Raw genomic sequence first — 24132 nt, forward strand, 5'->3', positions numbered from 1 at the left:
TTGGTATGGCACTGAATAACTAGATTAATTTGGGTAGAATTGTCATTTTTATTACATTAGTTCAGCCTACCCATGAGCAACCGATGTTTTTCCAATTATTTAAATCTGACTTCATTTGTGTGAAAAGTGTTTTGTAATTGTGCTCATACAGGTCCTGGATTTGTTTTGGTAGGTAGACTCCCCAAATATTTTGTAATAGCTACAGTAACTTGAAATGGAATTTCTCTCTCTCTCTTGCTGTTGGGTTTTGTTAGTAACATATAGAAATGCCGATGATTTATGTGGGTTTATTTTATATCCTGCAACTCTGCTAAAGCTGTTTATTATTTCAAGTGCTTTTTTACTTGATTCTCTAGTATTCTCTAAGTATATCATCATATCATCTGCAAAGAGTGACTGCTTAGTTTCTTCTCTGCTTATTCTAATTCCTTCAATTCCTTTTTCTTTTCTTACTGCTAAAGCTAACATTTCTAGTACTATATTAAATAACAGTGATGATAATGGACATCCTTGTTTCAACCCCGATCTTACTGGAAATGCTTTTAGCTTATCCCCATTACATATAATGCTTGCTGGTGGTTTTAGGTAGATGCTACTTATCATTTGATGGAAGGCTCCATTTATTCCTATGCTCTCTAGTGTTTTTAATCAGAATGGGTGTTGCAAGCTTTTTCTGCATCTATTGAGATAATCATATGGTTTCTGTTAGTTTTGTTGTTGATATGATCAATTATGCTGATAGTTTTCCTAATATTGAACTAGCCCTGAAATCCTGGTATAAATCCTACCTGATCATAATGTATTATTCTCATGATAAGTTGCTGTAATCTTTTTGCTAATGTTTTCTTTAAAATTTTTGCATCAATATTCATTAGGGAAATTGCTCTATAATTTTCTTTCTCTGTTTTGACTCTTCCCAGTTTAGGTGTCAGTACCATGAATACCATATTCTTAAGCCAGAAAAATCCACCTGGTTCAAATATGACATCATTAAGGTATATGTGGCATCTATACACCTACTACCCTGTGAAAATCTTCAATAATCTGCCAAGATAGAATCTTCCATTCACTACTCAAGACTTTTTGTACACTTCTCAGAGTTAACTGTGAAGTATCACATCATAATTAAAAGTGAGCAACAGGCCCTGCACTAAGCAGATAGCTTTAAAGGAGTAGAAATGTACTGCCATTAAAAGAGGAATGACCTTGGAGTTTCTAACTTACACTAATTGCTTCACCATGCAAAAATCATAGCCTCTGAAAGTCTGTTTCGTAAAATGAAGATGATGTAAAATGCTTTGTAAACCCTAAAGTGCTCTATAACTGTAAGGTATTATTAACAAACTAAGACCCAGATTCCCAAAAAGCCATATACCATTTCAGATCCAGCCAAGCTGAAATTATTCTTTGCCTGCTGGAGGGTCTCCAGAACAGTGGGATGAATGGCTAGAATCCTAGCAAAATTCTGAATTCGGTTCCTGAAATGCTGATAGGCGAGATGCACCCAAGGTAAAGATAGTCCTTCTTCTGAGTCTTCTGATTCTGCTTTGAGTTGCCCAATACAGGACCACAGGGCTATCTGTAAAAACTAGAAGTTTAAGAGGAAAAGTTTAGGAAGAAACCAGAGCATCTGTTTTTTCTTTAAATTTTCATGCAATACAAGAGGCTCTATGGGAACGAAAGCCTGCTAATGGTTAGCATTTGACTTTATTCTGATATTTCAATAACACATTTTTTATTACATTCTGTTTTGTGGACTATAGCACCATTTCTAAAAATCTCTGGCAAAGTACTAGTCTTTAACTAAGCAATGTTTCACAAGCTTTACATAGGGGTCTTTTGTTTAAACTAACCTGTAATTCATCCCAGGTAGACACACTCATGGTCAGGAGGAGGAAGTCCTTCAAGTAGGAATGAAGGAGCATTTGCTGTCCTTCTTTATTAAGACTGGCTAGAAACTTGCCCAGATTGGTCTGTTGAAAGATGTCTACAAACTTTTCTGACAATCCTGAAAGATTAGAACCCAAATAGAGGCTTTAAATGAAAAGGTGATTTATGAATCCCCTCATGCAGTCAAGATAAACCAATGTCATTGAAATTATTCAGTCCACAAACATTAAGTGTCTGTTATATGCCAGGCACTGAGCTATAAAGAAAAGTAAGACAGTCTTTGCCCTTGAGAAGTTCACTGTCTCTTGTGAGAAAGACAGCATGCAAACAACTATGTAAAAACAAGCTTTATACAGGATAGACTGGGAATTATCAAATGAGAGAAGGCACTAAGATTAAGGGAGAACAAAAAAGCCTTCTCTAGAAGGTGGGATTTTAGCTAAGACTTAAGGACATGAGGAAAGCCAGGAGGCACAGATAAAGAGGGAGTGCACTGGGAGACACCCACTGAAAATGCATGTGGAGTTGGTAAATGAAGTATCCTCTTAGAGACACACAGAGTATGGATGGGTTAGGGGCTAGTGGTATAAGATGTAAGAAGACTGGAAGGGCAGGGAAGGGGGCAAATTATGAAGAACTTTGAATGCCAAACAGGAGATTTTATATTTGATCCTGGAAGTGATGGGGATCCATTGGAGTTTACTGAACAGGGGAATGATATGGAGAGATCAGCACTTTAGGAAGATCAAACAGACACCAAAATATTTATAATAGTACTTTTCGTGTGAGAGAAGAACTGGAAAGTAGATGAATTGTAACTAGGGAGCTTCTAAAAGACTTTTCGTATGTAAATGTAATAGGATATTACTATAATTTATATATATATACATATGTACACATATATATATACATATATACATATACATATATATACATATATATACATATATATATATATATATATATATATATATATATATATATATATAAAGATGAATGTGGATAATTACAGAGAGGAATGGAAAGTTTATATGAAATGATACAAAATGAAATAAGCAAAACCAGAAAAACAATATACACAATGATTACAACACTATAAATATAAAGAACAACAAGAGAAGCAAAACTGAATACTACAGAATTATGATCAAACTTGATCCCGAAGAAGAGCTATGAGAATCCACCTCTTCTCATTCTTTGTAGATGAGGAACTATGAATATGAAACATTGCACATCAAGTCAAATATTTTTTTTGAATCTGAAGAAATGGTTTTTCCTCCTCTTTTTTATTCTTTGCTGAAAGGAATAACTCTCTAGGAAGTTGAAGAGAGATAAACTGGGAAATGGAAGTAATATAAAAACAAAAGATATCAACAAAATCTAAAAGAATAGGTTTCATTAAGAAAATAACTCAAATGTACAAAAATGTTCATGGCAGCATTATTTATGACTGTAAAAAGCTTCAAACCAAACAGAGGCCCATCAAATGGGGAATGGGTGAACAAATTAGTGTATTTTAATGTAATGGGATTATTACTGGAACCATAACAGGAATGAATATGAAGAATTCAGAGTACCATGGGAAGACTTAAATGAAATGATACAGAATGAATAAATAGCTGAAAGAATAATATATACAAATTAACCTAGAGAGGCAACAGAACTCCGGTCAAATTTTGATGCTAATACTTTTTTTTTCTCCTGAAAATACTAGGTTTTATTCATACCCCAATGGTAAACAATAACCTTAATAGAATCACTAAGTTTCTTTGTAAATCACTATGTCACAATAAAATACAAAATCCATAAACAATCAGACACTTATGAATATTAGATGTAGTCTTACTAGAAATTCTTAACTACATAATAGTCTAAATAACTAAAAGGATATATTCTTCCTTTTTCTAAAGAATGAATAAAATAATTTCTCTCTTAGGAATGCACCCTGTTAAGGGACTTGTTTGGGTCTTTCTGGGGAAAAGTCTAGTTTGTCAAATAAAATGCATCAACAAATTTTTTAAAAAATGTTTTAAGGCGCCCTGGCATAAAGACTAGCAAGCTGGCAAGGAGGCCAGAAAAACCTGCATTCAAGTTCTGTTGTCTGATGCTAGGTAGGTCACTTACCTTTCAGTGTTTATGTTGCCGAATTTAAAGTTCAGAATTTAAGCTGCTGAGAATGTGCTAATCTACACTGCTAGAGGAGCAGTTCCCTCTACCAATGAAATCACAGATTTAGTCCCTATCCCTAAATTTTTAAAAGAACAACTTGCATTTATTGTTTGTGTAGCTTTTTGAAATTTTGAGCACAAGAGGTCAGAGAGAGAATTTTAATTTAGGCTAGGAAACTAAGGAGGAATTTTAAAGGCACTGTTTAGCTGAATTAAACTGAGAAAGAGGCACTCTTAATATAGGCAAACACTGTCAGGAACGGTCTGTGCTCACAATACTCCAGGGTCCCTGGAATGAGAATAGCTAATGAAGAAAGAAGGGCCAGCAGAGTAAAGTCTATCATCTCCTACTCTACATGTTCTTGCTTTTCTGCCTCCCCACAAAATTCTACCCTTTATGCCCCTAAAATTAAATCACAACTTCCATTTTTGGCTGATGTGCCATAGTTTGCCAGTCCCTGCTATACTGTGGGTCCTGGGTTTTAGAAGATTTGATTGGAGATTAAAAGGTAAGGAGCTTGTTAGAAACACCAGAGTGCTTAGTTCTAAAACCAACTTCACAGCAGTTCCTCTCTGACATAACTTTTCCTTGATGAAAAAGAATCCAACCTGTCTGTGCCAAAGACGATTTGACCTCACCTTCAGTATTTGTGATGTACTGAGCTTGTATCCAAATCTCATCCAAATAGTCCTTGATTCTCCAAGAGAAAGGGACATCATTTGAAACATTTTCCGATAGCTTCATATAGTTCTGGACCATGATGGGTGCCATCTCTGCCTTCAAACTATAGCAAAGCAAATGAGGACAGGGACTACAATCAGTAAAAAGTGCCATACAAAGATGCAAGAAAAAAGGAATTTTGATTCTTATATCTTCTATCACTGTTCTCAATTCCCTTCTATGCCAACCAATGAGAAAGGTGAGAGGATAACAAAAACAAACTACTACACTGTCTAAACACTGCATTCCAGAACTTACCTAGTATTGTTGAGCATGAGAGGTATGTTCAGAAACTTAAGGTCCTGGAAAACAAACATCCACAGAGCCTTCACCCATGGTGGAGAGGTTGGGCAGACTAACAACTCAAGGTTACAATCTCTGTCAATAAAGGATACCACAGCAGCCAGTAAAGGTATCACAGCATTTTGGACCCGTTTCCACAAGGTATGCCTGTGGTAAGAAGAGAAAAAGATAAATCTGGGGTGGGGGGAAGAGAGGGAGAATGATATAACTATCACTCAGTAGTGCCATTAAAACTTTCTGTGGCCATTAGTCAACCAGTTACTATAATACAGATGAGAGATTGGAAACTCAGATTAGGATCAGCATTTTTCCACAGAGGAAAAGAGTCTTTTGAAGATGAGGGGCAGAACTAGAGTGTAATTCAGTTCAGCATTCAATAAGTCAAAATTAGTTATGCCATAGGAAACAATTAAAGAGAAAGAGAAATTTGGAAAGACTTGTATGAACTGATACAGAGTTAAACGAGCAGAACCAAGAGAACAATTTATTCAATAGCAAAACACTATAAAGTCAAAAAACTTTGAAAAAAGTTTTGAGAAAGAGAAACTTGGTAAGATTTCTATGGACTTTTGTAAAGTGAAGAGAACAGACCAGGAGAACATTCTGTACAAGAGTAACACCACTGTAAAGACAAACAACTTTGAAAGCCTTACAAACTTTGAACAACACAATGACCATTCATGATTCTAGAGGACTAAAGATAAACTTCTCCTGACACAGAAGTAAAGGACTCAAGCACAGAATGAGACAAACATTTTTAAGCACTGACAACGTGGTGATTTACTTTGCTTGACTATGCAAATTTGTTATAAGAATTTTGTTTTTCCTTTCAATTGGGGATTGATGAGAGGGAGAAAATAAATGCTCATTAATTGAAATACGAAATTTAAAAAACTTCAAGTCACAATTGGTTGCAAAATTATTTTTTCAAAAGACCAAATTCTTTATCTGGACAAATGACTCCTGGAGCAAGTAACTTAATGTCTTATGAGTTCAAGCCCCCTGCAGTTGTCTGTGTTCTTGTATCATCCCTTGGAATTACTCTGTATTTACTTTGTAGACAGTTTTTATTTACCCATCTATTTATATGTTGTTTCAGCCCGTAAAATGTAAGCTCCTCAGGGGCAGCCACTTTAGTCTTCATATTTCCAATGTCCAAACATAGTGCCTGACACACAATAAATATTTAACAAGTACTTGTTTAACTAGATGAGGAAAGGACACTCATGGGACTTGGTCAAACTTACTGAAAAGGATACGGTGGAGAAGCTGGATCTATTTTTTGGTTGAACCACTGGGTAACAATGGCTAGACACAATTAATGTCAACGTTCTGATGGGAGAATGAAAATCCAATATATCCATCTCAAGGTTATCAAAAATCATCGTGCGACCACCTCATGAGGACAAAACACTCTAGTCCCTAAAGTGCTTTTATAATTCATTCTCTCACTTAATCTCTACACTTTATGAGTCATTGTCATTTCACAGATGAGGAAACTAAGGAGTAAGTAAGGTTAAATGATTTGCTTCTAAGGTTACAGAGCTAGTTAAGTCACAGACCTAGGCTCTGAACCTACATTTCCTAATTCTTAATCCCATTCTTAAATGCAGGCACTGGGGTGGGGGGGAAGAGCTAAGGAGTTCCCTAATCTATCAAAGTAAAAAGATTGCACTAACAGATCTCAAAGATCCTTTCCAAAGGTAAATCCTATGGCCCCAAGAATAATGCAAAATAAAGGTGTACATGATTTGAGAAGAGTCCATTAGAAACATTAACTGGTGGCCTATGGCAAATTTGTACTAGTGATCAGTGTATGCTCTCATTTGGAGGCTCACTAGCTTCCTAAAATATTGTATCCCAGACTCCAGATGTAGTCTGATTAAGCTAAGTATAAAGGGACTATAACCTTTTCTTGTTCTAGACAGTATGCCTTCCTTAGTAAAGCAGAGGTTGCCAGGTCAAGATAAAGTCAGACTCATAATGAATTAAAATGAGAAGTAAAAATGAGACACTATTTAACTTTTTGAGGTTGACAATATGGAGAAGAACCACATCTCCCTCACAACTTATCTCTTAGTTCTATCAAAAACAGAGATGGGTTACTATAAGCTAAATGGCAACAACATCTATACACATACTCATGAGACTGAGCATCAGCAGAAAAACAAAAAATCAGAGAAAATAAATCCGCATTTATAAATCTACTATTTATGTTTTTAATCATTTTAAATATTTTTTCTCCTACTGATCACTGAGATGGTGACTAATGATGACAGGACTACATTCTCCAAGAAGCGAAAGGAACCCTAGATGACTGAAAGTCAGGTTTAATGGAAGAGTACAAAGAAGAAGATCCGTGGTTTTGGAATGGGATTCCACTCACGCCTCACAAAAAAGACCGAGGAAAATAGTACTTCTCTTCAGATTATTTTCTTGATGTATGAAACGGAGATACTGGATGCTTTAAGAGAAGGGATGGTGTAAGACACCAACTAAAAACTGATTTTGAAAGCTTTGAATTTCTGCCCTTTGTGCTTTTAGAGATGCCACATCAAGCATTCACGATTAAAGAGGGCACTAACTACGGAAGTGCCTGAAACTGCCACCCTAGACATGCCTCTCCACAGAAAGATTAATGATAATGGCAATAATAATAACAGCAGCAGTAGTACTTGCTAACACACAGCTAGTAAGTGTGCGAGGCTGCGTGTGATCTCAAGGTGTCCCTGACTCCAGGTCTGGTGCTCCAACCACTACACCACCAGAGGCCTAAACCATACAGGTTGTGTGGTTTAGTGGGTATCCCAATACCAACTTTGCTACTTGCTGCCTGGGTGAATTTCACATCCTTGGGACTCAGATCCTCGTTTAAGGATGAGTGTGATGGGAACTGATGGTCTTCAAGGTCTTCTAGCTCTATATCCCTTGGTTTGTTACATTTTCTTGCAAAGCTCCTTTAAAGCATCCATACCTGAAGGTTCCTGCCTCCTGGAGGGCATTCTGATTGGAAGCTTCTCTTATCACCCATTGATTCCCATTGTGGAAATAGTTTTCTTCTTGTTTCTTCAAAAGAGAGTACAGACGAGCCTTGAAAACCTGTAAAAAAGAGGCTGCAAATAGAAAAGAATCAGAATCTAAAAATTCTGTGACTATCAGATTTAGTTTCTAAAAAGTCTTTCCAATGTGCTTGTTTAGATAATCTGTACTAAAAACTATCAGTAAGAAAAGTGCTTAATAAAAATGCTGCATTTTAGTGTTAAAGATGCCATACCAACCAAATTTTCATTAAGTAATTTGAGTGCCAACCAACCAACCAACCAACCAAATTTTCATTCGATAAGTAATTTGAGTGCCTAGAACTTGGTTTAGTCAAACCACAAAGAATTTCTGCTAGTTTCTCTGCTGCATTTATTGAGGTTTTCCACTCCTTTAAAGACTAAGAGTAGAGAACCACAAGTACACAGCACAGTGGCACAAAGGATAGAATACTGATGCAGATTCAGGAAGACATAAGTTTAAATCCAGCCCTGGACATGTCATTTAATCTCTGTTTCCCCTTAGTTTCCTTATCTGTAAAATGAGAATGATAATAGCACCTACCTCTTAAGGTTGTGGTGAGGCTCAAATGAGGAATACCAAGTATATATAATGATTTTAACATCAAACTATCCAGTGTTTTACACACACACACACACACACACACACACACACACACACACACACACATACATACATATTTTGGAGGCAGTTAGATGGCAAAGTAGATAGAGTGCTATGTCTGTAGTCAGGAAGATCTCATGGCCCATGACACTACTAGCTATGTAACTCTGGAGAAGTCATCTAATCTCTGTCTTCCTCAGTTTCTTCAACTGTAAAATGCAGATAAGAATAGAACCTACCTCCCTGAGTAGCTGTAAGGAGCAAACACAGTAGTATTTTCAAAGCACTTACATAACTCCTGCTACATAGCAGGTATTTAATAATTTTTTTAAATGCTGCCAAATTAGAGCCTACAAACCTATTTGAGTAAAAGGAGAAAAAAACAGGGTGGAAGTAACTCACATACCTTTCATATCATCATCTTCAGTTAAGAGGCTGAGAAGAATTTCTACTCTCCTTGTAGCACGTTTAAAAGCATCATTCTGGTCTTTTAACATTCCCACAGCACTCTGTACACAGCTTCTAAGAAGGCTGGTGGTATCCAGGACCTGGGTATGCTCCTGTACTCAGAGAAACAAGACAAGTCATATGTCACTCTCATGGAAAAGACAGCTACCTTTGCAGTCCTCTTATAACCTTCCATACAATCTATGATCCAGCTACATTAGCATAACACTCTTCCCCTAACACAATACTCCATCTCTTATTTCCTATGCCTGGATTACTCTTCTCTTCGTTGCCCTGCTTCTTAGATACTCTGGCTTCCTTCAAAACTCAAGCCAAATCCCACCTTCAGTAGGTTTAATTCCATCTACTCTATATCTTGTTTGTTCCTCATTATTTACATTGGGGGTTCTCAAATTTTTTTGGTCTCAGGACCCCTTTACACTCTTAAAATTACTGAGGATCCCCAAAAGTTTTTTATGTGAGTTATTCCTACTGACATATATTAGAAATTAAAACATTTTAGTATTATCATGAGAATAGTTTTACCCTGAGTGCTCTGAGAATCACTTATTTATACATTTTCTCTTCCGTTAGAATGTGAATTCCTAGAGGGCAAGGACCTTTTACCTTTACTTAATCCCTAGTGCTTAATAAATACCTGTTGATTGAAAGAAAGCTCTGCATTTTAGAATCCTAAGGCTGTTAAATGTCATTTTTACCACATAAAGATAATATTACTGACCATTAGTAGGGAATGTACTTCAAGATATTATTATAGTGATGGTGAATTAATTTGTGCTGGATGCAACCATACCATTCTCGGTTTCCCTTATTACTGGCATAAACACAAGGCAACAGAACCCAAAACTTTGAGCCCATTTGTACCATACTTTAAATCAACTGTATGGAAGAGGCACAGCAAAGGAAAAAATGTATATTATTATGCTAACACCTCCAATTCAGAGGGATTAGATGCAGCTAAGATCAGCAGAACAAAAGGAGACAAGAGACCCTGAGCTCACTTTAGTTTTTTCCATTTCTGAGATTTCTTTTTCCACCTCAGAGTTTTCCACCTCCATTTCACCAGAAGATACTGCATCAGTCTCCATTTCAATGTCCTCTTCATTGTTTGCTTCTGCCTCAGGCTCCACCTCCATTGCCATGGGCTGCACAGCTACAATGAGAAGAGGAAACAACTCAGTTCTCTAACAGTAGAAGAAATAGGAAAAGCAGTACTTTTCTCTTAAGGCAAAGGGCCTCAAGCCCTGGTTTCTTGTTTCCTTTGAGGGATCTGACTTCAATTGGGGTCTTCAAATTGTGTTGACTCTGTTAATGCCAAAACAGGTCAGCTAGAGACTCATCATTCAATCTAATATGCTAGTGACACTACTGGTGACTCACAAACTGATAGCAATTACCCAGAATATGCTAAAAACCTTTTCATGGTATAGTACAAATTAGCTAAAGACCCCATTGTGTCAATCCTTTATATGTGAACTTGAATTCTTTAAACATGCTCTGCTATGTTTTCCAAAGCAGAGAGGAATCAAGTGAAATGGGTCTTGGCATATCCTCTCTAATGCAAGCCTCCCAATAATCAATGTCAGGGGCATACTATCTGCCACCAACATTTCCACAGGTCTGAATTATCATCCTAATATTGTTCTTGTACATTCATACATACTCAAACTTCTTCTTGAGACTTTAGCAGGTGACTTACATTCACATATGTCCGCCGGCTTGAACAGCTGGCTGATTGAGACATTTTGTAAAATAGTCATATCAGAAATCATAATGGTAGGTCTTCGTAGGTCATCAATATGCACAGAGTGCCAAAGGCCTAGGAAAGAGAATATAACCCAGACAGTGTCACTGAGCTTTCTTAATCTCTATCCTCACTCAGGTACCTAAGATCAACAGCAAATTAGAATTTTCTAACTGCTTGATGTTCAATCCGTAGTTATATATGTATTATTCTACTATGGCAGCAAGGCAGTATGGGAGAGTAGACAGAAAGCTGGCCTCAAAGTCAAGACGACCTATGTTCAAGTCCTGACTGATACCTGCTAGCTATGTAACTCTGAGAAAGTTCCTTAATTTCTTAGTACCCCAAGCAGCTCTTTAAAACAAAAGTTCTGGAGTACATGAACTTATGGGTTTAAAAAATGTTTTGGTAACTGTATTTAAACATAATTGTTTCCCTTGTAATCCTAGCATTTAGAAACATTGTTCTGAGGAGTCTACAACGGTCACCAGACTGCCTAAGGCATCCATGACACAAAGATGACTAAGTCCTGCTCTATGACTGTAAGTTACAGAACACTCACTGCTAGCGTAGGTTTCCTCATCTACAGGTACCGGAGGTTCCACACCAATGCAACTAGAGGAGTCTGAACCGACCTCCCACTATCTCCCCAAAGGGCATTACTTAAGTTTCAAACCCAAACACCGCTATAGTTACTGACAGAGCCACATTACTTGTTTTGGATGTATAGTAAAAATCCCAATTCTATGCAATGAAAGCTAATTAATATTAAAATTGATGTCACTAGTTCAACCATTCTAGAAAGCAATTTGGAATTATGCCCAAAAAGCTTTTTGTGCATACCCTTTAACCCAGCAGTACTGCTACTAGGCTTGTATCACAAAGAGATCAAAGAAAAAGGAAAATGACCCATATGTACAAAAATATTTCTAGCAGCCCTTTTTGTGTTGGCAACGAGTTGGAAGATAAAGGGATACTCGTCAATTAAGGAATGGCTGAACAAGTTTTGATATATGAATGTGATTGAATGCTATTGTGCTAAACAAAATGATGATTGGGATGGTTTCAGAAAAATCTCGGAAGACTTGGATAAACTGATGCAAAGTGAAGTGAGCCAAACCAAGAGACTAATTTACCTTTTTTAAAGCGTTCTCCCTTTAATAAAAAAAAAACCTTTTATTTTAAACATTCATTTCAAAAATTTTGAGTTCCAAATTCTCCTTTTCCCTCCAGCCCCTCACCCCAATAAGAAGGCAAGAAATATACCCATTATACATGTGAAATCAGACAAAACATATATCTCTTAGCCATGTTGCAAAAAAAAGGCAAGAAAAGGAAAACGAAAAACAATATGCTTCAAAATGCACACAGAGTTTATGAGTTCTTTCTCTGGAAATAGCATTTTCTATCATGAGTCCTTTGGAACTGTCTTAGAATATGTGGATAAGAGTAGCTAAGTCTTTCTAAGTCTTTCACAGTTGATCATTGTTACAATATTGTTATTACTACATACAATGTTTCAGGAGAACAATTTACACAATAACAGCAATATTGTAAAAATAACCAACTACGAAAGACTTAGAAACTTTGATTAACACGATGACCCATCACAGTTACAAAGAACTCAAGATGAGAAATGCTATTCACCTTGTTCTAAGATTAGGCCTGCTGGTCTTGAGGCCATCATGATAGTCTCCCCTTAAATAAGGCTGTAAGCTTATAAATAAAACATATTCACAGAAAAACAGTGACAACATTTTTCTTAGGTCAGTTACTGCTGTCTCCCAAATAACATTTTGTCTGCCACCAGATTGTTTTTCTTCCTTATATGCAAAACCCCCAAATAATATTTTGTCTAACACGAGCTTGCTTTTTCTCTCTAATAATAACACCGCCCCCTGAAAAAAAATTCAATATTTTGCTCTGGTCTCTGACATGCAAATCAGCCAGCTTCAGTGAGGCCAACCAAAATAATAATATAAGAATCCTACTCTCATTAGAGCACTTTGGAGTACACCTTCTCCTCCAAAAGCAATGTACCTTTCTGCCAGAGCACCCCTTTCCTTAGGAGAACCGGGATTTAGGTTCTTTCTTGCACAAAAATTAATCAGGATAAACTATATTTCAGGGTAGTCAATGAACTGGCAGTAATCTTTGCTTTTTTTTTCAACTGTATCAGAACTTCAGATTTGTTGTTGTTCCTATCTAGTTCAAATGCTTGCAAAGTTCAATGACCACTGTTTCTTATTTGGAACAGCCAAGCTGCACATTTCTTAGACATGGAGCTGCTAAGACTGTGTGTCAGTGACTGGTCTTAAGTGACTACTGGAAAAGCTAAAAAAGCACATACCATTTCCTATTTAGCTTCCCAGGTTAAGTGCCAGATAATTACAAACTTCTTTCTGACTGGAGGCTCCAGCATTCTCTTCCAACTAATGGCAAACACTGGCTTCACCTTTTAACATTTAAAGTAAATTTCTGCTATAGTATTTCATGTAAGTGGATTTGTTATTGACCTATACTTTATCAAACATGTTGCCTGTTACATGCTAAGGGCTTAATAAATGTTCATTCATTCATCCAGAATTATAGTAGCAGTTTCTGAAAGCTTTTACATTCTTCCATATAGAGCAGGAACTCGTATAACTGCTATACCTCCATTGTTTCCCAATATCATCTTTTCTCTAAGTTTGGTTTTACCATAAAATTTTAAGCGTCCTTAGTATAAAATGGCTGTTTTGCCAACCGTGTAAACTCAGCTAATGCAGATCAAAAATGCTCCAATTTCCACTGTTTCCTTTGGTAAAATCTCTGAAACATTCACATTAAGCTGAAAAGTAGCAACTAGATGCTTTTATACAATATCTGGTCTTTTCTCTTCTACACTACTGTACTACTGCGATGAAAATTCTGAATGACGTGATGACCCATATGCCTACCTAATAGACTGGCTGGCCTTAAATCTGGGACAAAACATCACAGTGTCCATAACCAACTACATGCCACTTGGTCTACTCAAATACTTTGCACGCAGCTCTGCCAAGAAGCCCAGTGACATTGGTAATCAAAGCATGCCTGTGAGGGATGTTAACATCCTTTCATTCTATTCCCACCAGCATTATTTCAGAAACAGATCTAGAAACTGTGCTGGTCCTCAGTACAACACAGGGCTTGATGTTTCTCTGTTTCTGCGATGCAGAAATACATCTATAAGTGATCTTCAAAATATCAGAGGATATTGTTACAGTATTAAAGGACTGGAGTGGGCAAATGTCCTAATTTACAAGAAAAAAGAAAGCAAGAGAAGAGCCTACAAATCATTAGGCAGTGAATTTGATTTTGATTTTTGGAAAAATTTTTTAACCTATTATTAAAAGGACAGTTGGTGAACAATCAGAAAAAGAAATGGTGATCACAAAGAGCCAGCACACTTTTATAACAGGTCATGTCATTCTGATAAATCAGTCTTTAAAAAAAGCATTTGACAAAGACTCGGGCGGCTCTTATGGACCAGACAGAGGAGTGTGGTCTGAGTGACAACAGAGACAGGCGGGTTTGGGACCTAAGTTTTGAGAGCAGCCTTCAGCTTGCGCTCTCTACCACCACCCCTCTGTGTGTATGTACGTGTGTGTGTGTGTGTGTGTGTGTACGTACATATATAAGAAGTTCATCTGAAAGAGATACAAGGCTGGTCAGCCAGGAATAAAGGAGACTTAAGGGACACATGACACTTGTCAGATAATATTAAGGACTGTTGCATGCAAAAGGGACTAGACTTATTTTGCTCAGCCTCAGAAGACAGAACCAGGAGCAGTGAAGAAGCTCATAGAAGCAGATCAAAGTTCTTAAAAGAGAGAAATACTTCCTAACGATCAGAGTTGACCTAAGTGGAATGATGCATTTTAGGATATACCAGGTTCTCTTGCTAGATTTCGAGCAAAGGCTGGATGAAGATTTGATTGGTACACTAAAGAGGTGATTTTTGATAAGGAATGGATTGGGTTAAACAGTATGTGAAGTCCTTTGCAACTCTGGAATTGTTTCTTCCTAATATGCCTGCTAGGGAGTGGGTAACTAGGTGGCGAAATGGATAGAGTGCGGGTCCTGGAGTCAGGAAGATTCCTCTTCCTGAATTCAAATCTGGCCTCAGACACTTACAAGCTGTGTGACCCTGGGAAATTCACTTAATCCTGTTTGCCTCAGTTTCTTTATCTATAAAATGAGCTGGAGAAGGAAATGGCAAACTACTCTAGTATCTTTGCCAAGAAAACCCCAAAGGGGTCATGAAGAGTCAGACATGACCTAAATCACTAAACAATAATATCCATGCAGCGTTTGACACTGCTGACCACTCTATTCCTGGATGCCCTCTCCTCTGGTTTTCATGACACTGCTCTCTTACTCTCCTACCACCCAAAAAGTCCTCCTTCTTGGTCTAAATCGCCCTCCACGGCCCAACCCTTAACTGAGGGTGTACCTCCACAGCTTTGACCTGCAATCTCTCTTGCTCTACTCTCTATCTTGGTTATCTAATCACATGAGTTCAATCATCACCTCTATAGAGATAATTCACAGATCTACAGACCTACCCTTTCCCCTGAGCTCCAGGTAAGCATCACTAACTGCCTATTCTGCAGGTTCTCCAAACCCGACCTACAGAATTACTTTAAACTGGATGTCCTGTCGATATCTCAAACTCATCATGTCCTAAATAGAACTCATTATCATTCTACCAAAACTCCCTCATCTTTCAAACTTCCCTATTTCGTTTTTTAAAACAAGTGTTTTGTTTTCTAAAGAGGAAAACCCCTCCTCAAATGAGAATACTGTTAGTGATTTCAATACCTAAGTAATAAAGTGATCCGATCCCATCGATTTGCCTCGCTTCTGTGGGAAGGAATTCATGTATCGACGGCACCTTGAATCATAAGCAGTTACATAAAGCACTGGCCATTCCACACACAGACAGGGGCGCTGCTCAGCCAAACCGGCGTCCCTCAGGGATTCAGCAGCTGCTGACTTTGGCCTCAATCATTTCCCTACTCCTTTCAAGAACATGACCACCCTTCCAGTCACTTAGGTTCACAACCTTGTTGTCATTCCCAATTCCTCATTCTTCTCATCCCACACACCTAATCAACTGCAAATGATCATTTCTAGCTCCACAATATCATCTCTCACACCTGTCCTCTTCTCACCACTGACACAGCCCCTCCCCTAGTCCAGGCCCTCTTCACCTTTCTCTCTGAGTACTGAAAAGGCATTCCACCAGTCTCTTTAACGCTCCCAACAACGACGGAAACAACAGCAGTGGCGGCTAACATTTATGCAGCGCTATTTAAAGCTCTGCGTAACAGACGATGTGCTAAGCGCTTTACCATTATTTCATCTGATCCTCACAACAACCTTGGGAGGGAGATGCTATTACTATCCCCATCTCACAGATGAGGAAACTGAAGCAAACAATTTAAGTGACTTGCCTAGGATCAAATTACTACTAAGTGTCTGAAGGCAAATTTGAACTCAGAGCCCAGGCCCAGCACTCTATCCATGAATCTTTCCATTCTCAAAACAGCTGCCACTGTGATTTTCCTGAAGTGTAATTCTGACTATGTCACCCCTTATTTAACCTCCAGTGGTTCCCTGTCACCTCTAAGAGCAAATATAAATTTCTCACTCTTCACAACTTACCTTTCCTCTCTTAATATACCTTCCTGTAATTTGTCACTCATACAAATGGGGTCCATCCCTGCTGGATCTCTGTGCTTTTCCATTGTCTGACTCCCACGCGTAGAACACACTTCTTCATCTCCTCCATCTTTTAGAATTCCTTGTTTTCCTCCAGGTTTAGTCTTTCCTGGATCCTCCAAAATTACCTTATCACTGTGTATGTACCTACATACGTATATAAGCATTTCTCCTCTAAGAGAATGTAATCTCCTTAAAGGAAAGGGCTATTTCACTTTTTTCAATGTATTCCCAGCCACTCACACAGCACTGGGCACAAAGTAGATATTTAATAAATGCTCACTGACTGATTCTTTGATTCTGAAGCCCAAGGTTACCATGTTTTCTCCAACAAATTCCAAATTGTGAGCATTTCATTTCTTTTAGCAAATTAACAGCAAAATTTTTACAACAGATGAGAAAAAAAATCAGAATCCAAATAGAAAATGTTCAACAAGGAGAAAAGATGTACATAGATAGTAGTTACAAGTTATATGAAAGAATATTATTTTTAAGTATTATAACTGGCCTTACCTCCATGGAATCCTACATAAGAAGTTCCACTTTCCATCCGAGACAGTTTTGTGATAAAGTAGACAAAGATGGGGCCTTTGTCTAACAGCAAATTATTGATTTCATTTACAACTGAATATCTATCAATGAAAAAAAATTATGAAGTAATCTTCATGGAATTCATTCATAGATTCACCACCTTACCTGGCACACCTGTTAACAATTCTATTCCAAATTACAATTTCTTCTCTCTCAAACAAATTCTAAATTGCAAGCTCCTCATCATCTTCAGCAAATTAATGAAACATAACATAGGTCCTGTTCCCCTACATCATACCCTTCTTCTTCCATGTTATTATTCTAATAAGTTGACCCTTTTATTCCAAGACATGTAAACATACTTGGCTGAGGCAATAAGCTGAGCGCTCTTAGGATCATCTTCGAAATCTGTCTGAATAATCAGGATTTTGTTTCCAGTTGTAATATCCAAGCTGTTCCTAGAGAAAAAGAAAATTTTCTAAGTTTTCAGTTCTGGAAAAGGAATCATCTGCAGCACGGATAACGGCAATGGACACTGAAGCAGTAAAGTGCCAAGGGACATTCCCTGCTACTATAAAACAACTGGCTCCAAGAAACATATTTATGATTGCTGCTAACTTCTAGGTGACAACAGCAGTGTTATAGTACAATCCACCACATTCTCCTGCGCTCAAGTACATGTGTAGACACTTCCCACAATTATTCTAGCCACACATAAGCTGTAATGACAATAAAGAATGGGATGCCCACCGGATCTCTTTGAGGAATGAATATTCCGTATCAAACTGCTGTAGCCAGAGTATCCTAGGTTTTTGTACCAGGCCCTGTAATTCAGTCTCTAATGTTTCAGAGTCATGGCTAGTCAGCAACCTAGAGAAAGTAGTGATCTGAAAAAGAGGAAATAAGGTTGGTTTGTTTTCCACGAGTAGTGTTTCATTGCTTTATATTCTGAGAACATGAAAACAAATAACTTTCATGGAATTTAATCAAGTTTCTACCAAGTGCCTAAGAATAATTTTTTTTCTTTTCAAACTAGTATAAACAGAAGATACTAACAGTAGACATTCAAAAAGGAGATTCCATGGAATACACATCCCCCATTGATGTGGATCATAGGTTGACAGATAAAGTGTTAGCAGGGACTCTAGTAGAGCCCATCTAGTCAAGCACCTCCATTTTATAAATGAGGAGACAAAAATCAAGTTAAGTGCCATGGACTTGGTCACACAGCCAGTATTAGAGGTACAATTTGAATCCAGGTCTACTCAACTCCAAGTCTAACACTCTATCCACTACGGTCATGCTGCCTCTCTGACAGTTAAGTTAGAGTTGAATTACGTACCTAAACCGTCAACTGGGAACATAACACTGACATGAATTTATCTAAAATCTTTAAACTTAAGATTTATATAAAGGGAAATTTGAGAAGAGAAAGTCACCTCTGTAAAGATGGTGCTACACCCTGAATCCATCCTTTGGAGATGGTCCTGAAGGAAGTCTGCAAAGGAATCATGTTGCTGACCACAGTAGTATTTTTGTGCAAGAGTTTTTGCGGCAAACGACCCCAGTTTGGAACTGGATAGCCGTACCACAGAATCTGGTGTGGCACAATTCAGAAGCATGTACTTGGCTTTATCAGATACCCTGGCATAAACTTCATTAGTCAACTCCTGTTGCCTCAGGTTGTTAGTAATCTGTAGTACTACAGAGGCACATGTGTCTGAATGGTAACCAATGAACACATCAGAAGGGCTATAACTGTGCTTGGCAAAAGGCTGGTCTGTATTCACATTGATGAAATTTTCTACCCATGTCTGGAGTTCTTTCACAATATTCTTTTGCCATTTCTCCAAAACAGTATTGATATCCAGGTAGTGCTTTTCTAGCCTGTTGATGAGTGGGATGGGAAACTGTTTATAAACAACCTCCTTCTCTTCAATGACTATCAAGCGGAAGTCTGGATGAACTCTGCATTTCACACGATGAGTTCCCAAACCCAGGTCCACATATTTCTGACCACCAAGATAAACATAGTATTGGTTGAGAGCATCATAGAGACTCTCATAGAGGTTCTGCAGGTTTAGGAGCACTACTATTTTCCCAGTTTCCATGCAGATTTTGACACGGTTGATATTTCTGCATATCTGTGTATACTCTTGGTCCTTGGGAAAACTAGAACCAAAGATAATCTCTGGTTGCTGATTCTCATTGAAGAATGCCTGCTGGAGAATCTGTAGAGCCACATAATTTTTGGTCAGCACAAGTAAGTAGCGGCATTCAACATCTGCCTGCTGGTTAGTCTGACTATCACCATAAATGTTCTGCCAGATAAGACGGATGGTGCTGACTTCTTCAGAGCACCTTGCCTCTGGTAACTTGGCTGTAAAAGTGTCCAATGCATCAATATTATCCTTGCCGCTGAAGTTTCGAAGGATTGCTTGTGCAATTTCTTGAGGGGTAGGCTCTTCATTAGAAGCTTTAGCCACAGCAAAGACCATTTTGATGAGGCTATAGTAGTCACGCAAACCAAAAAATTCCTTGTCTTGAGTCTCACACACTACTTCATAAGCTTCAGCAAAAGATGCAAAATAATCTTTAATTTTGTCTTGAATAAGTGTATCTGAACAGCAAATTCCCTTGGCACTTTCAATAAGTTCTTTCTTGTTGGGAATTCCCCGGGATACAAAAATACCCCGATTCATCTTGGCAGGGTCTAGGGCCCAATTGGAGATGCCAATGAAGCCGACTTTTTTATGAGGGAGGGGATCATCATCAATGCAACCGTCTTCCAGGAGGGGGTGCAGTGCCTTCAGCGGCATTTTGGGAGAATCTTCTGCTAGCCCAACTTCATCTAAGACCACCACTGAGACATACTCTTGCAGATTCTTCCCTTGTTGAAAGCGGGCACACTGCTTGAAGGTGCCTATGATTCCCTGGGGAGTTGAATGTGGACTACACTGGAAAGACACCAAATGTACCTGTTTCAGCTCCCTGAAGAGTTCAGAGTAAGCAGCTTGTCCTTGCATGGCGTCTGCCACAATAGTCTTAGCAAGAGATTTTGAGCTTCCAGGTTTTCCAACCAGAAAGAGAGGAATTCTGAGTTCAATGCATATCACCATCATAAAGATATTTTCCTTTAAAGCCAAATTCTTAGCTATTGTTTTTCTTAAAGGTACACCACTGAGAAAGAGATCCTGTATTTGACTTATTTCATCCTGAACTGTCTTTATGTCACTATAAGGCCCTTGGAAGAGCTTGCAAATAACTTCCCAATAGGCCTCCTTCTCTTCTAAAGAGGCATGATAACACACTCCAATAGCCAGCACTAAAGACCAGAGAACAGGATCTCTCTCAAAATTGCTTTTGTTGACATTTGACTCTTGGAGAAAAACATTCAGCTTCTCCAAGAGCAATCTACTATGGCCATAAAACCACCTGAAAACCTCCACACAACGCTCCACATCCCGGAGGCTGACAAAACTACATTCGTTATCTCTTTTCCTCATGTAACTCTGGGAAGCAGAAAGTATCTCTGTGATCACATGAATATCTTCCTGAGTGATTCCCATTGAGTGGACAAGTCTTTGGGCAATTTGCTGAATATAAAGTCTTTCAGCTGTGTTGTTTAGTTGCCCAAAGTCCCACACCAAGGGGACCATGCTTGGGGGGAGAGCATGGACCCGATAAACCAACTGCCTCAGAGGAATAGAGCCAAGTTTTTCCACAGTCTCATCTGCTTTAACATGGTATCCCAAACCAGCAGTCTCTAAACGTTTGATCATCTCCTCTGTGTGCTTTCGGTATGGGTTGCAAGCTGCTATGATATGCAAGCCAGAGTCTTCAAACAAGGGCTCTCCATCTACTGTATTGTCACACAAAACTTCTTTGATGCAGCTTACAGCCTCAGTTGTATTGGCCTCATCAAAGAATAAGATAGTATCAAACTGATGCTGGGTCCTGTTGACAACAGCAATCGCTTCTGCCTCTCTGACTTTGGAGTAGATTGTGGCTGCACTAGTCCCACCATGGACCTTGACTAGTTTCATATTCTCAGCATCAATTCCACCACGCCGCAGATCACTCAGGAATTTAATGAGCCTGGTTTTACCACAGCCAGTTTCTCCCATGATTATAACAGGGATCCCACATCGGAACCTCATCTCAATGGCAAGAATCTTTAGGATGTTGTCTGTAGTAAGCTCATATGTCTCATCAGGGTCCAAGGGCCACTGGATTCCCAAAACCATACAAAGTATTTCAAGCTTCTTACTTCTGGATAGCTGGTCAAAGTTAATATTGAAGGGCACCCTCTGAAGGAGTAATCCCTTGTATAATTCTTGTGTCATGACATTTCTCTTGATAACTTTTCCATCCAAGTGGCTGATAGCATCAATGCCACCATTCTGGTTGGGTTGGAGATGGAAGCCTATAAACGTCATAGATGTGTGGTCATCATTGAAGAAAATATACGGATGGGGCTCAGATTCCCATCTTTTTCGGAGGCAGAAAGGAGCAATGTCTTCTTCATTGATATCATCCATAGTGAAAACCTGCCTCTCTGAGCTTTGATCAGAAATGTTGAGCGACGGAGTTGCAAAATCTCTGGCCATGAGAATCATAAATGTGACAACAAAATTCTTGAAGCCTGTCAGAGTATCCCCAATAAAGTCAGGATTACAGAAGAGAGAAGCCTCACAGTCTCTGAGTTGATAATTCAAAAACCTAGAAAAGTTCTGAAGTTCAGACCAGGAAGGATCCATCATACCACAGTGTATCAGCAATTGCTGGAGGCATTCTTCTGGGGTCCCTTCAATGGAGCCTGGTTTGTACTGAAACATATCAAGGTTTTGGCCTTGATGGAATCTTTTTAAGTACTGGAAAGGTCTCTGGAAGGATTCACTACAGAACACTTCTCGATCCATTCTTGGTTCCGTTTCGCTTATAGAAGAAATCAAAGGCATACATATTACTTCTTTCGGAGGTCTGCATGTGACTTTTGGGAAGATTTCAAGAAAGCTGAACTGTTGGCGATGTGTATTCTAGAAAAAAAGACAAAATGCACAAATTAAATGCTTAAAACAGCTTTCAAAAAGTTCCTTAATATTATTTCAACATGAAGTTCATTTTTTTAAATTACAGGTTGGGGTATCCCAAAGTGTAGAGGCTGGCAAGGGGTTTCTGCAACTGCAATGTCAACAATACAGGAAATTTATGATGTGGAAACTTTCTTTAGAAAATGACATGCTCATCAATCGGGGAATGGCTGAACAAGTTGTTGTATATGATTGTAATGGAACATTATTGTGCTATAAGAAAAGACAAACAGGATGATTTCAGAAAAACCTGTAAAGACTTACAGGAACTGATACAAAGTGAAGTGAGCAGAACCATGAAAATAATGTATACAGTTCACAGCAATATTGTATGCTGAATGACTTAGCTATTCCCAGCAATACAATGATCCAAAACTATCCCAAAGGATTCGTTATGAAAAATGCTATCTGCCTCCAGAAAGAACTGATGTTGTCTGAATACAGACCGAAGCATATTATTTTTCTCTTTCTTTTTCTTTCTTTCAGTCTTTCTCGAGTCTTCTTATAAAAAATGACTAATATGGAAGTGTTTTAATGGTTGCACACATATAACCTATATCGGGGGGAGGTGAAGAAGGGAGATAGATACATTGCTGGTGGGACTGAGACTTGGTGCAAGTAATCTAGAAAACGATTTGAAACTATGCCCCCAAAATTACTAAAGTGCCTCTAAACCAGTAATAGTACTACCAGACCTATATTACAGAGGAATCAAAGTTAGAGGAAAAGACTCCTATGTAAAAAATATGGAGAGCATCTCTTTTTGTAGCAGTACCAAACTGAAAACTAAGGGGACAACCACCTATTGGGGAATGATTAAACAAACTGTGTTATATAAATGAAATGGAGTATTATTATGCCATAAGAAAAGAGAAAATAGACAGTGTAAGAGGAAACTGGGTAAACATTTCTGAACTGAGGCACAGTGAAAAGAGTAGAACTAGGAGAATAATTTACACAGTAACAAATTATGAAGAAAAATAGCTAAGATGTTAGAACTCTAATTAATGCAATGATAAACCACAAGTCCATGGAACAAATATCAATCCTACCACCAAACTGGCCAGAGAGGTAATACTTAAAATCCTGAATGAGATATACATCTTTGGACATGGACAATGTGGGAATTTGCTTTTTCGGACTTTGCTTATCTGTTGTGAAGGATTTTTTTCACCTAGCTAGTCAATGTGCAATTTTAAAAAAGAAATGAAGGTAATGTAAAAATAATAAAGGAAAGATAAAAAATTTTATGAAGAAGATGCCTTTAAAAATAAATTTACTTTAATGATGCTGTCTTAGAGATTATTATAGTCAATGAAACGTTGACTTGCTCATCATCACACAATTAACATGTCAAAGCAAGACTTGAACCCTAGATCTTCTTGACACTAAAGAGTGGTACATCATATCAAGCTGATTCTTACATATTAAATTTTATGGTTTGAAAAAGGCTCCCTTCTGAGTAAGCTAGTTCCAATTCAATTTAAAATAAAATCTTGGTATTTTCCCAAACATTCACAGATTGTCAGAGAGTGTACAATGTTAGTAGTACCTATAACTCTTAGTTTTTTTCTTTCATAAATGCATGGAATAGGAAATGTTTATTATACAATTAGTGTTATACAAAGTTCAAATCTTTAAGCTACAAAAATACTGGACTAAAGCCCTTTGTAGATTTTAGCTAGTTTAGTGAAATCTGAATCATGTATTATCTATTAATGGAGTGATATCTTAGGATACCAAGCATGGCATGGTATCCAATATAAACATAAAGAGAACTCTAATTAGGCAAAACTCAAAAGA

General features: G+C 38.0%; 1 protein-coding gene across 1 annotated transcript in view; it reads right to left on the bottom strand.

Moving 5' to 3' along the window:
- The window catches only part of RNF213 (ring finger protein 213), a 183170-nt gene that overhangs the window by 42740 nt on the left and 116298 nt on the right, over positions 1 to 24132 (bottom strand). Inside the window, exons 28-39 of the mRNA XM_036754786.1 lie at positions 18676 to 22275; positions 17987 to 18123; positions 17599 to 17694; positions 17219 to 17337; positions 10913 to 11032; positions 10215 to 10366; positions 9152 to 9305; positions 8057 to 8195; positions 5038 to 5229; positions 4698 to 4843; positions 1854 to 2008; positions 1376 to 1588 (exon numbers count right to left, since the gene is read on the bottom strand). Of these exons, the coding sequence (XP_036610681.1) occupies positions 1376 to 1588; positions 1854 to 2008; positions 4698 to 4843; positions 5038 to 5229; positions 8057 to 8195; positions 9152 to 9305; positions 10215 to 10366; positions 10913 to 11032; positions 17219 to 17337; positions 17599 to 17694; positions 17987 to 18123; positions 18676 to 22275 (5223 nt within the window). The remainder of the gene's footprint in view (positions 1 to 1375; positions 1589 to 1853; positions 2009 to 4697; positions 4844 to 5037; positions 5230 to 8056; positions 8196 to 9151; positions 9306 to 10214; positions 10367 to 10912; positions 11033 to 17218; positions 17338 to 17598; positions 17695 to 17986; positions 18124 to 18675; positions 22276 to 24132) is intronic.

This window comes from Trichosurus vulpecula, chromosome 4 (genome assembly GCF_011100635.1).
Source record: "Trichosurus vulpecula isolate mTriVul1 chromosome 4, mTriVul1.pri, whole genome shotgun sequence".
Classification (NCBI taxonomy): domain Eukaryota; kingdom Metazoa; phylum Chordata; class Mammalia; order Diprotodontia; family Phalangeridae; genus Trichosurus; species Trichosurus vulpecula.